Below are 11,852 nucleotides of genomic sequence, written 5' to 3' on the forward strand. Positions count from 1 at the left end.
TAAGCATTTTGAGAATACTGTAGTTTTTGAGATTGTCACAATTTTATTTACAACGAGCTGTTTGTTTGCCCCTAATAACTGTTGTTTTAATATTGTAGTATTTGGCAAACTGTAGTTTTTTCTCTGTTTAATAAAAAGAACCCCCGACCTGTTTTTAAAAAACAGAGCGAGCAGGCGAAAAGAAGGGAGTCCCCTCGTTATCCTTCCGCGCTCCTCGCTCTGGCTCGTTCTCACGCAGCCGCTGCCGCCGCCGCCCTGTCGTCTTCCATCGGCGGCCATGGGGAAACAAAGAGATGGCGATGGAGAGATCAAAGGTGATTACTCTGCCCTCCATCCTCCCTCATCGCTCCTTCCCGCCTCTCCCCGCCAACCGCCGACTCCTTCCTCTGCACGGCCGTGCCGTTCTCCACTATGCATGCCGCTGGTATCTGCGGACGGCGCCGCGACGCACAATCTCCTCGATGCCGTCCGGCCTTCCTGACGAGAAGGCCGTCCCCGATTCAGGGGCAGAGTAGATTCTCCTTGGATAGATTGAGAAGCAAGATTTAGTGGCTTAAGGCTAGATGCAACCTAGATGATCTTAGCTTGGTGATAGCTTTATGTAGTAGCCCGAAATATGGCGTAAGACAGTCTGCATCGCTGCAATTTTCAGAAATATGTGTGTTACAAAAGCATTGGCTATCTAGGTCGGCTTGTATCTGAAGCCAAAAAAAAGTAGATAGCCAAGCTGCTGCTTGGTCGGCTTATATCAGGCTGCGATTTCAGAAATATGTATGTTACAGAGGCTTTGGCTATCTAAGTTGATGCTTGGTTACCAGCTTACAAATTTTGACAGCCAATCAGGCTATGAAAGTGTAAATAGACTGTCTAAGACAAGCAGTAGAACCCCAATCTTGCTGCTGAAATGCACAACAGTCATACCATAGCGATTTTGCTGTTTTTTATTCAGACAATTCAGATTCCAGTATAACTATTCGAACCTGATTCTCAAAAAAGACAAACCACAGGGGGTATGGGCTAGAGGTGACAGTTCATTAATTTGTAGCATGCATTTTGTAGCTAGCGTGCTTTCGGCCCACCCATAACAATTTTGTTCTATCATTAGCAGTTGCTCACTACAGATTTTTGCCTAGCTCCATGACAGCCTACAAGCCTGCGTACATTAGGATATAGTATTTTGTTTTGTCAATGTAATCCATGGTGCGGCGTCATGCACGAGATATTAGGATTTACTGAAGTTGATTTGTTTTAACCAGATATTTATGATAACTATGATATTTGTTGATTTCGAATAGGGTCCTTGTCTATTTTCCTGATGTTTTGCTTCCCAATTGCAGACAAGAGAAACAGAGCATCATGGACAACTGCTCAACTAGACCTGCTCGTTTCTGTGATGAAAGAGTATGCAGATGCTGTTAGATTTCGCGGTCAGAATGGATGGACCAAAGAAGGATGGAATAGCATGACTACACGCTTGAATAATCAGTTTCCGAGAGCTAATTTCATTGTTTCTCAACTAAAATTTAGAGAGCAGCGGTTGAAGAAAGAATATTTTGTTGTCAAACCTATTGTAGAGAAGAGTGGCTTCGGTTTTGATCCTATTACAAAAATGCCAACAACCATTGATGAAAAATGGGATGAATTGAGCAAAGAACAGCAGAAGTGGAGATACAAAGCTTTCCCTTACTACGATGATTTGCATGCAATTTATGATGGTACGTTGGTTTCACATGTAATGAATTTAGCATATGATCTTGCTTGCTTGTAGTTTACAATATATTCCTATGTACGCAGGTAAAACAGCAGAGGGGAAGGGTTGTAAGAGGACAACTGATCAGGTTGAAGAGAAGTTCAGTCCGGCTACAGATTTGTCACGAGGGGAAACCTTCACCCAACAGGTTCTAAATGCCGCTGGGCATAATTCGCCTAGTCCAACATTACCTGCTCCAGGCTTTGAAGATCAACATTATGAGTGGAGTAAAGGCATATATGGTGACGATGTTGAAGTATTTCCTGTTGAAAGAGCAGAACGTATGGAAAATAATAGTAATCATTTTCCGACGGAAGACATGAACACACTTCCTGACCCACCACCTATGAAAAAGGCTAGGACTTCTAAAGGCAATGATGAAGGTAAGCCTAAGAGAGGCAAAGACACAGCGATTGAAGATATGGTTGCTGTTAGAAAAGAGGAGCTTAAAACTTATGTGGATGTGAAGACGAAGCAAATTGAGAGCTATAGAGAAATGAAAATGGTGCAGATGGAAAAAAAGATCCTGACAAAGATCCTTATTGCATTGCCAATTGCATTGTCAAGCTTAAGAGCATACCAGATCTCTCAGCTAGTGAACATCTGAAGATGATCCAGCATCTGAAAGGAGAAAGAGTTGACCGTGAAATCTTCATGACAGTCGAGCATGATGTCGTTCTGGAGATCCTCAAGGAAGTGCTTGGCCGTCAAATTTAAAGTAGAAATTCGTTCTAGGTATTTTCATCTGAATAAGAAAATTCTTTGATACTTTCTTATTGGTTTATTGGTTCATACTACTTTAGGTTAATTTTTTTTGTTAAAAAGATGTCATTGTGCACTGTACCATGAATAAAAAGAGGAGCACGAATGTATCTCAGCATAAATTTGTTTCAGCACTAAACTTGGTTTTGACGGCACTGTGTTTCCTTTCATAAAAGCACAGTCCTTCATATTTTGTTAGTTCCGCCATGTTATTTGTACAGGACACAAAAACTCATATTTGCTGCACTAGTTGATAGTTGCATTTTACATTACATATCTTCTCACAGAAATGTAAAGTACATTTTTAATGAATGAGAAAGCTACTACAATATTTTGATAAAAATATTGTACTGGTCGTTTATTCTAGCTTCAACAATTGCACAAGTCATGTGCAATTTCTTCTACCGCGCTCCTGCAGATACTCACAGTAGTCTTTCCACATTGCTTCAGCAATTTGATCCCTTTTTGAATGACCCAATGCACGCCGCTCATTGAGAGATTCTACATCACTTCTGTATTTTGCATCCCCACTTGGAATGTCAACTATATGTGTTGGTCAATATTGGAGCCAACCTGATCAAACCATTGTTCTCGCCCCCTCGTGATTGCGAATAAAGTTATGAAGTGCACAACATGCTATGACAATATCAGGTTGAGATTCAATTGGGTAATGTGAAGCACATTTCAATACTGGGAAACGCTTCTTCACAACGCCAATGATACGCTCGATGTGATTACGTAGTTGTGCATGCCTGAGATTGAATAGCTCTTTAGCATTTTGTGGCCTATGGTTGCACCTAGCTTGCTCGTTCAAATGGTACCTGAAATTTCAGAAAGGTAATGAAGATGTGTGTATTTGCATTATAGTAGTTGGCCTAATAGAAGAACTTGGCTGTACTTGACATTTCGGTAGGGTGCAATAAAATTAGGTGTATTTGCATATCCTGCATCAACCAAATAAAATTTTCCCTCTGGCACATAGAAATTGTTTTCTAGTGCATCTTGTAGAACTCGAGCATCAGAAGCTGAACCTTCCCAGCCCGCACTGACATGGACGAATTTATTATCAAAATTACACGCCACCATGACATTTTGTGATAATGTTCCTTTTCTATTGCGATATGGGTCTTGTAGTCTCGGAGATATGCTAATCGGAACATGCGTCCCATCAATTGCTCCGATACAATCCTTCATAAAGACAGGAAATACTGATGACAAATATGTAACAATATTTACAAATGATATGTAAGAACTACAAGATGCATACCTGAAAGTACTGCATAAATTTAGGGTTGCTTGAAACCTTTTGAGGGACATTTATTGGTGGCAACTGTATGAGCTGTCCAGATAGTGACATAATACTTTGTAGCACTTTATTGAAATAGATACTTATGGTTTGACCACTATGTTGAAATCGCCCTTGCAGAGTACGATTGCTTGCATTCGCCGAAAGGGTATATAAGAATATTGCTACTTGCTCTTCCACGAAAACAAGCCTCTCATCTTGTAGAAGTTGTCTCTCTCGGAAGCACTTGACCAAATTATGGAATACATATTTTTCCATTCGAAAATCTTTTTTACATCTCAATTCATGACCCTCCAAAACTTCTCTGACGTACTTATGTCCCGTAAGGATGGAAGTGTGAATACGTTGGCGATTGGTTGAACCTCTCTCGCCTGTGTATACGGCTTTGATGATGGCTAACTCATCATCTTCTCGGTGTTTACGCTTCAAAAAATTCCCCCACATTGATGGAGCAACTAGGAGGACTTATAGAGGACAGAGACGATGCAAGTATCAATTGAATGCGCCGACCGTGGCCACGCGATTCAAGTTCTCGCGCAGCTCTTCGTGCCCCTCGACAGTGACGCAGATGACTGGCCAACAACGGCACGTGGTGAGTCGCCGCCTGAACGCGTGGCTCCGCTGTGCCTCAATGGTGGCTCGAAGAAGGGCAAGCCGCTCCGTCTAGGTGTAGCTTCACCAGCAGGTGAGTCACAGGAGACGCCGTGTAATAGGTGGCCTTCTTTGTATACACAAGCTAGCCGTTAGGTTGTTATGCACGAGTAAGGAATATCCAGCTAGCTAGCTACAATAGCTCAACGGAAATACGATTCAAATAGCCGGCCAGCTGCATGCATTTGCACTGCTAACGGCTAGGTAATACAGTGTTTTGCAGCAACAACCAAACATGTTTTATGTATTGTGAATACTTCAAAATTACTCTGTTATGGTAAAACCATGTTATCTCATACCTATAGATAAAATTACTGCAGTTTTTGATACTTCGTTTTTTGTAATACTTTGCTACCAAACGGGCCCTAAATGTGTAAAGACAAAAATGTTGACCATGTATTTAGAACATGTTAATCTTGCATTTGAAAAAATGTTAATCAAGTATTTAAAAAATGTTAAATATATATTAAAAAATGTTGACCATGTATCCGTTAATGTTAATCTTGTATTTAAAAAATATTAGACGTGTATTAAAAAATATGTTAGATATATATACAAAAAATGTGTATAGAAAAACAATGAAGAGGCTCCCATCGGCGCAGTCCGGCAGGCAGCCGCGGTAATCAGGCGGATCCTTGCTTGTCCTTCATTATCTCATAAGTATGTTCTTCCGGGGTTTTTTGTCGATTTAATTAGTTTAGTTAATCCTGCAACTAGCGTCTCGAAAAGTATATATAAAATAAAAACGACAAGCATCCTTTTGAGGCGCGTCAGGATAAGGCATGGACGGCTCCTTGTGCCAAAGCTTGGCAGCAGCTGGGTAGCTAAAATAAACAGGCCTCACATGCTGGCTCATCCGCCAAGGATAGATCTAGCATTGGTTACAGTTCTTGTACATTCAGATTAAGATAAACAGGCATCACATGCTGGCCCGTCCACCAATTTCAGATCTAACAGTGGTTATAGTAATCATACACTTCGATTAATGAATGTAACCTTGGGTGCTTCCCCATTTGCTCATTTATAATTAGTGCACAACGGTAGCAACGCTTCTTTGTCTTCAGAGTTCAGACCGGTTTGTTTGAGAAAATGAGTAAATGAGTTCACAACGGTATCAACTCTTTTTCACAGACCGGTGCAGTTCGCCTTCGTCTCTTCGGCATCCGTTGGTAATCCAACGGATCCTTGCTTGTTCTTCCTTCTTTTTTTTCTTGATTTAATTTAGTTAATCCTGCCTCGCGTCTCGAAAATTAAAATAAAAACAGCAATTGCATCCCTTTTACTAGTTGCTTTGCGCTCGTCAGGATCAAGAGGCATGGACGGCTCCACATACCAAAGCTTAGCAGGGTCTGGGTAGTTAAATTAAAGCTCACACTGCTGGCTCGTCCACCAAGTTTAGATCTAACATTACTTATAAATTGTTTTAGACTTCGATTGAAGAAAGAATCCTAGGATGGGTCCCCACTGACTGTACAACGGTCGCAATGACGTTACTAGGTCCTTGTGTTTTCAACTCTCCAGCTCGATCCACACGAACTCTGCTCTTAATTTAGAGACCATCTTAAACAGTTTGATTAAGATAAACATGCTGGCTCGTCCACCAATTTCAGATCTAACAGTAGCTATAGTTATCATACACTTAGATGAAGAAATAAACCTTGGATGCGTCCCCACTGAGTGCACAACAGTGACGAGGCTGCTCGCCGCACCTGTGCTAGGTCCTTGTCTTCCTAAATCTCCCACGTGATCTGTGTAACTATGGTGCTCTTGATATAGAGACCATCTTCTTGGATGCCTCCTCCGGTGCATCGTACGAGGCCGAGGTCACGGATGGCGTTTCATATAGCCAAGTGGCAAAGGAATCTGAATCTTTTGTTGCACCCTAGAAAAAGCTGGATGAATCTTTTATTGCACCGCATAACTGGAGTAGTAGTGCTATCAAGTGGAACCTGCCTGCCCATGGCCTAGGACAGCTATAAAATGACCCAGCAAGGGCTCTTCTGAGATGCACTCACATTGCTACCTTTCTTCCCAAAACACACACTAAACTCCCACCGCACTCACCAACTAGCCAGCCTAGCCGCCGGCGGAGGAGATGGAGGTGGCTATTGGTGCGGCGAACTGGTCGTTCGCAAGGTGCTGGATAAGCTGTCCAATGACTTGGTCGCCGCATATGTGGCCAGCTCCGAGCTCGGCCCCAACTCCGAGCAGATCAAAACCAAGCTCAAGTACATGCAAGCGCTGCTGCATGTGGCCCAGGAGAGGGATGTGAGCAACAACCCTAGCCTGCAGAGCTTGCTGGAGGACCTGAGCAAGAAGGCAGATGAGGCTGAGGATGCTCTGGATGAGCTCCATTACTTCATGATCCAAGACCAGTTGGATGGCACCGAGGAGGCCGCCTCGGAGCTCGGTGATGGCCTCCATGGTCATGCTCTCCATGTTCGCCATGCTGCTCGCTCCACTGTCGGTAACTGGCTTACATGTTTTTCTTGCTCGCGTATACAAGATGATGATTATGTTGATGCTCCTGTGGTTACCACAAATAACCCACAAGATGCAACAAGGTCTAATAGTGGTAATGATGGTGGACATGTTGGGAAGCTCAAATTTGATAGAGTAGCCATGTCCAGCAAAATCAAGTCTGTGATAGAGAGCATACACAACCTATGTGATCCTGTATCTGACTTGCTGAACAAAATCCAAAATATTGATGCATCTATTACCATGAAAAGAACCCCCACGGGTTCAGTAGCTGCGCAGAATAAATTGTATGGGAGGAGAGTCATCTTTGAGCAAACTGTAAGTGCGCTCACTGGTAGCACATATCTTGGTGAAACTCTTTCTGTTCTTCCTTTTGTTGGCCCCGGGGGTATGGGGAAGAGAACTTTCACCCAACACTTGTATAATGATACAAGGGTTAAGGAGCACTTCACTGTCAGGGTTTGGGTATGTATCTCAACTGATTTTGGTGTGCTCAACCTCACACGGCAGATCCTGAGATGCATACCTGCAACTGAAAAAGAAGAACACAACTGCACAGTTGAAACAGCCAATTTAGACCAGCTTCAAAATTCCATTGTAGAGAGACTGAAGTCCAAACGGTTTTTTATTGTCTTGGATGACATTTGGAAATGCAATAGTGAAAGTGATTGGAACAGCCTGTTAGCTCCATTCAGAAAGGGGGAAAACAAGGGCAGCATGGTTCTTGTCACAACTCGGTTTCCATCTATAGCACATATGGTGAAAACAACTGCTCCTGTAGAACTGCATGGTCTGGAGCCTAATGAATTTTTGGAATTCTTTGAAGCATGCATATTTGGTGATAGCAAGCCTAGGCATTATGAAGATGACTTAATTGATGTTGCAAGAGATATTGCTAAGAAACTAAAGGGTTCACCACTAGCAGCCAATACTGTTGGTCGATTATTGAGGAAAAACTTTTCTCGGGAATATTGGATTGGAGTTCTTGAAAAGAATGAGTGGCAAAATACAAAATATGATGATGATATTATGCCTTCTTTGAAAATTAGCTATAATTACCTTCCTTTCATTCTAAAAAAATGTTTTTCGTGTTGCTCCCTTTTCCCAGAAGATTATAGGTTTTATAATTTAGAGATTACTAGCTTTTGGACTGCGATAGGTATCTTAGACTCTAATTGCCAAAATGATAAGAATTACTTAGAAGAACTAGTGGACAATGGTTTTCTCATGAAGGGAGCTGACAATTCTAAAGATCAATACTATGTGATGCATGATTTATTGCATGAACTATCCCATAATGTTTCATCACAAGAATGTGTCAATATAAGTAGTTTAAGTTTTAGTGCTGATAACATCCCACAGTCTATTCGGCACTTATCAATCACAATAGAAAATATATACGATGAAAGTTTTGAAGAAGAAATGGGTAAACTGAAGGGCAGGATAGACATTGGAAATTTGCGAACTTTGATGATTTTTGGGTTACATAATTCAAGAATAGATAATATTTTTAAAGATGTATTAGAAGAAATAAAGGGTCTCCGAGTATTATTTATAGGAATCAATAACCCAGGAACTCTGCCAAACAGCTTTTCAAAACTTATGCACCTGCAATACCTTAAGATTAGTTCACCCTATTATAAGTTTAGAGAAATGACTTTGCCTGCAACATTGTCTAGATTTTACCACTTAAAATTCCTGGACCTACAAGCTTGGAATGGTAGTAGAAAGTTGCCTAGAGACATTAGCCGCCTTGTGAATTTACAACATTTCAATTCTTCCGAAGAATTCCACTCCAATATTCCTGAGGTTGGAAAGATGAAGTGCTTACAGGAGCTAAAAGAGTTCCATGTTAAGAAAGAGGGTGTTGGGTATGAATTCAGAGAGCTGGGGGAACTGGCAGAGCTAAAAGGAGAACTCCGCATATGCAATCTTGGAACTTTGGCGTCCAAGGGGGAAGCTAGTGCTGCCAAACTAAAGAATAAAAAGAATCTGAAAGGGTTGAAATTAGTTTGGGGTACGAAGTACCAAACCATATATGATGATGTTCTTGATGGTCTTCAACCACACCCTAATCTTAAGGTTCTTGGCATTATAAATCCTGGTGTTGCCCCTTGTCCTAGATGGTTGCGTGGTGACATTAGCATAAAAGGGTTGGAACATCTCCATCTCGAGGGTGTATCTTGGGGAACTCTTCCAGCTTTTGAGCAGCTACCACACCTCAGTAGTCTCACTTTGAAACGTATTGTTGGGTTGAGTGTGTTCGGGCCTGGTTTTTGTGGTGTTACAGAAAGAAGCTTCATGCACTTGAAGACACTTGAGTTTGAGAATATGCCAGAACTTCTGGAGTGGGTCGGGGAACCTAATAGCCATTTCTTTTCAAGGCTTGAAAGCATCAAATTTGGATGTTGTCCCCTTCTTAGCGAGTTCCCCTTCTTTGAGTGCTCTCACCGTTTTACCAACCTGTGTAGCCTTCAGATTGTTAACTGCCCTTGGCTGTCTCACTTTCCTCCCATGCCTCACACCACCACACTGACAGATATGTGTGTAAGAAATGCTAGCTCAGTGTTGCGGTACAATGCAAAGGAATTCAGTATTGAAGGGTATAACGGTGTTTTGGCCTTCCGTAGTATGGATAAAGTAGAGGTTATGAAAATTAGGGATGTGTCACACGTTTCGTTTTCGGACCTCCAAAAGCTAAACTCGCTGAGAAGTATACATTTCAGTAGATGCGACGACATGTTTTCTGCAGAAGTGGATGACAGTGTCGTCCTCCATTCAGTTGAGAGTCTTGAGATAGAGGAATTGTGTATTACTGGAGAATTGTTTTCAGAGGTGTTGAAGTGTTTCCCAGCTGTTTCTAGGCTTACCATCAGAGAGTGTAAGGGACTTGAACTTCTGACTGTGGATGACGGAGGACTCTCAGGCCTCAGGAGCCTCAGGATGCTCCAATCATTTACATTATACAATTGTGGGAAGTTATTCTCTCGGTGGACCAAGGGAGAAGTAGGTGGAGGAGGTCATGCCATCAAGCCTTTCCCTACTTCTCTCAGGGAACTTGATATTTCCTTAGAGGCAAGCACGCTATCAATGGGTCTGCTCTCCAACCTCACGTCTCTCACCAATCTAAGACTGCAGAGGTGTGAAGAATTAACAATGGATGGTTTCAATCCTCTCGTCACGGTCAACCTCAAGAAACTGACCATGTATGCTATATATTATGGACAAGGGAGGATGTCTATAGCAGGGGATATGCTGTCAGAGATTGCAAGGAGCAACTTAATGCATGCAGGTTCATTCCAGTTGGAAGAATATAGGGTGGATAGCATTTCGGCAGTGCTTACTGCTCCCATTTGCAGCCACCTTGCCGCTACCCTCCACACATTGGGGTTCAGTTATGATCATCGGGCAACAACCTTGACGGAAGAGCAAGAGCAAGCGCTGCAGCTCCTCACCTCCCTCCAACGTCTAGAATTTGAATTTTGCAGCAATCTGGAGTCCATCCCTCAATGGTTACGTGGCCTTTCTTCTCTCAAGAGACTAATGATCAGTGGTTGTGCGAAAATGCAATGCCTGCCGCCCAAGGAGGGCCTCCCCGATTCACTTGAAGAACTGGAAGTATGGTCTCTACGTCCAGAGCTAATTGATCAAGCCAGAAAAATGAAAGAAAGTGACCCGTGGTTTTACGTAGAAATACACTATGGGGCCCTAACCCGCCTTGATTTAATTTGAGGTGATGCCTCCCCCTCCCCATGCTTACCCCATATGCCTGCCTTTGCTTCTTGAGACCTGACGGCTAACATGTTTCAATTGCAGAGCACTCCTACTGAACTAAACCAGGAAGGAGCAGAGAAAGAGCTCGCGCGCGGGGGATCTGGGAATGGTGGGAATCTTTGCTGCTCGCTGTCGATTCTCGGGGTTTCCGCTCCCTCTCTCACTCTCTATCTCTCTCTCTCTCGACCATCGCTGCTGGTGGGGCGCGACGTCGGCGGTGGAGCGGAACGATGGCGGCCACCGCGGGGGATGATCTTGTCGTGATCCGGCCTTGGCCCCATCCCCAGCCCTGGTACTCTCTCTCTCTCTCTCTCTCTCTCTCTCTCTCTCTCTCTCTCTCTCTCTCTCCCGAGGTGGATTTCCCAATTTTGTCCCTTTCATGGTTGTTAGTTGTTACTGATTAGAAATGCCAAAACAATGCTAGTCAGGCGAGTTTTCCTGTGCTTGCTCAATTCGCATGATTTCCCTCATAGCTTAGTTCATATGCTGTCTACAGAAACAGGATGCCGATTTCATCCCACACAACACTCGAATTATATTCTAAATCTTAGAAAGGCAATTTTCGGGCGACTTAAACTGTCATGAGAAAAAAAAATATCTATCGCAATTATCTTCTAAAAAAGGCAATAACTTGAGCACATTCTGCACACTCATTACCCAATTCACAAAAAGGTAATCCAATCCAGGTAGAACATGTTTTTTACACTACCGTGCTCCATAAAATACACAAGCAATTCCTCTGACAATGGGGCAGATGTCTTATAGATGTACGTAGCCATAAATCCTCCTCATCTCAAGCAATTCATCTTTCTCAAGGTGATCAAGAATTAGCAATCTGGGAGATCTGATTCACTGATCTAGCCGTTCCTTTCTTTTTTTTATGGTGCATGAGCAGATTGCTGTGTCTCCTGGCTAGTTTTTTTTTAAATTTTCTTGTATGTGTAGGTGTGTGCTGACCTTGTTTTTATCTTACTGATGCCGTGCAGAGTAAGCAGTAGGCCAAAGGCGTGAGCAGGTCTGCCATATATGCGGCGATGCTGTAGGCGTTTGCCCATTGGTGGCATCAGTGTTGGTGCAAGACTGGATACATGTTAAACATAGTACAACAGGCCCATAGGGCGCACCGGC

The 11,852-nt window shown here is 42.8% G+C and overlaps 1 protein-coding gene and 1 pseudogene across 1 annotated transcript; both read left to right on the forward strand.

Annotated features, from left to right (window-relative positions):
- Positions 1–216: 216 nt before the first annotated feature.
- LOC119314781 (uncharacterized protein At2g29880-like) lies at positions 217–2,638 on the forward strand. Its single transcript, XM_037589461.1, has 3 exons — positions 217–314; positions 1,338–1,715; positions 1,795–2,638. The coding sequence occupies exons 1-3, from the start codon at positions 278–280 to the stop codon at positions 2,355–2,357; spliced, it is 978 nt and encodes a 325-aa protein (XP_037445358.1). The 5' UTR covers positions 217–277; the 3' UTR covers positions 2,358–2,638.
- A 3,926-nt stretch (positions 2,639–6,564) lies between these two features.
- LOC119318678 lies at positions 6,565–10,965 on the forward strand (annotated as a pseudogene).
- Positions 10,966–11,852: the final 887 nt, after the last annotated feature.

Source organism: Triticum dicoccoides, chromosome 6A (assembly GCF_002162155.2).
Source record: "Triticum dicoccoides isolate Atlit2015 ecotype Zavitan chromosome 6A, WEW_v2.0, whole genome shotgun sequence".
In the NCBI taxonomy this organism is placed as follows: domain Eukaryota; kingdom Viridiplantae; phylum Streptophyta; class Magnoliopsida; order Poales; family Poaceae; genus Triticum; species Triticum dicoccoides.

What these genes read in the sequence shown, in the direction of transcription:
- LOC119314781 (XM_037589461.1), top strand. Translation starts at nt 278, where the DNA reads ATGGGGAAACAAAGAGATGGCGATGGAGAGATCAAAG. An exon ending in TGGCGATGGAGAGATCAAAG is followed by an intron (nt 315 to 1,337) that starts GTGATTACTCTG and finishes TCCCAATTGCAG; the next exon opens with ACAAGAGAAACAGAGCATCA. An exon ending in TTTGCATGCAATTTATGATG is followed by an intron (nt 1,716 to 1,794) that starts GTACGTTGGTTT and finishes CTATGTACGCAG; the next exon opens with GTAAAACAGCAGAGGGGAAG.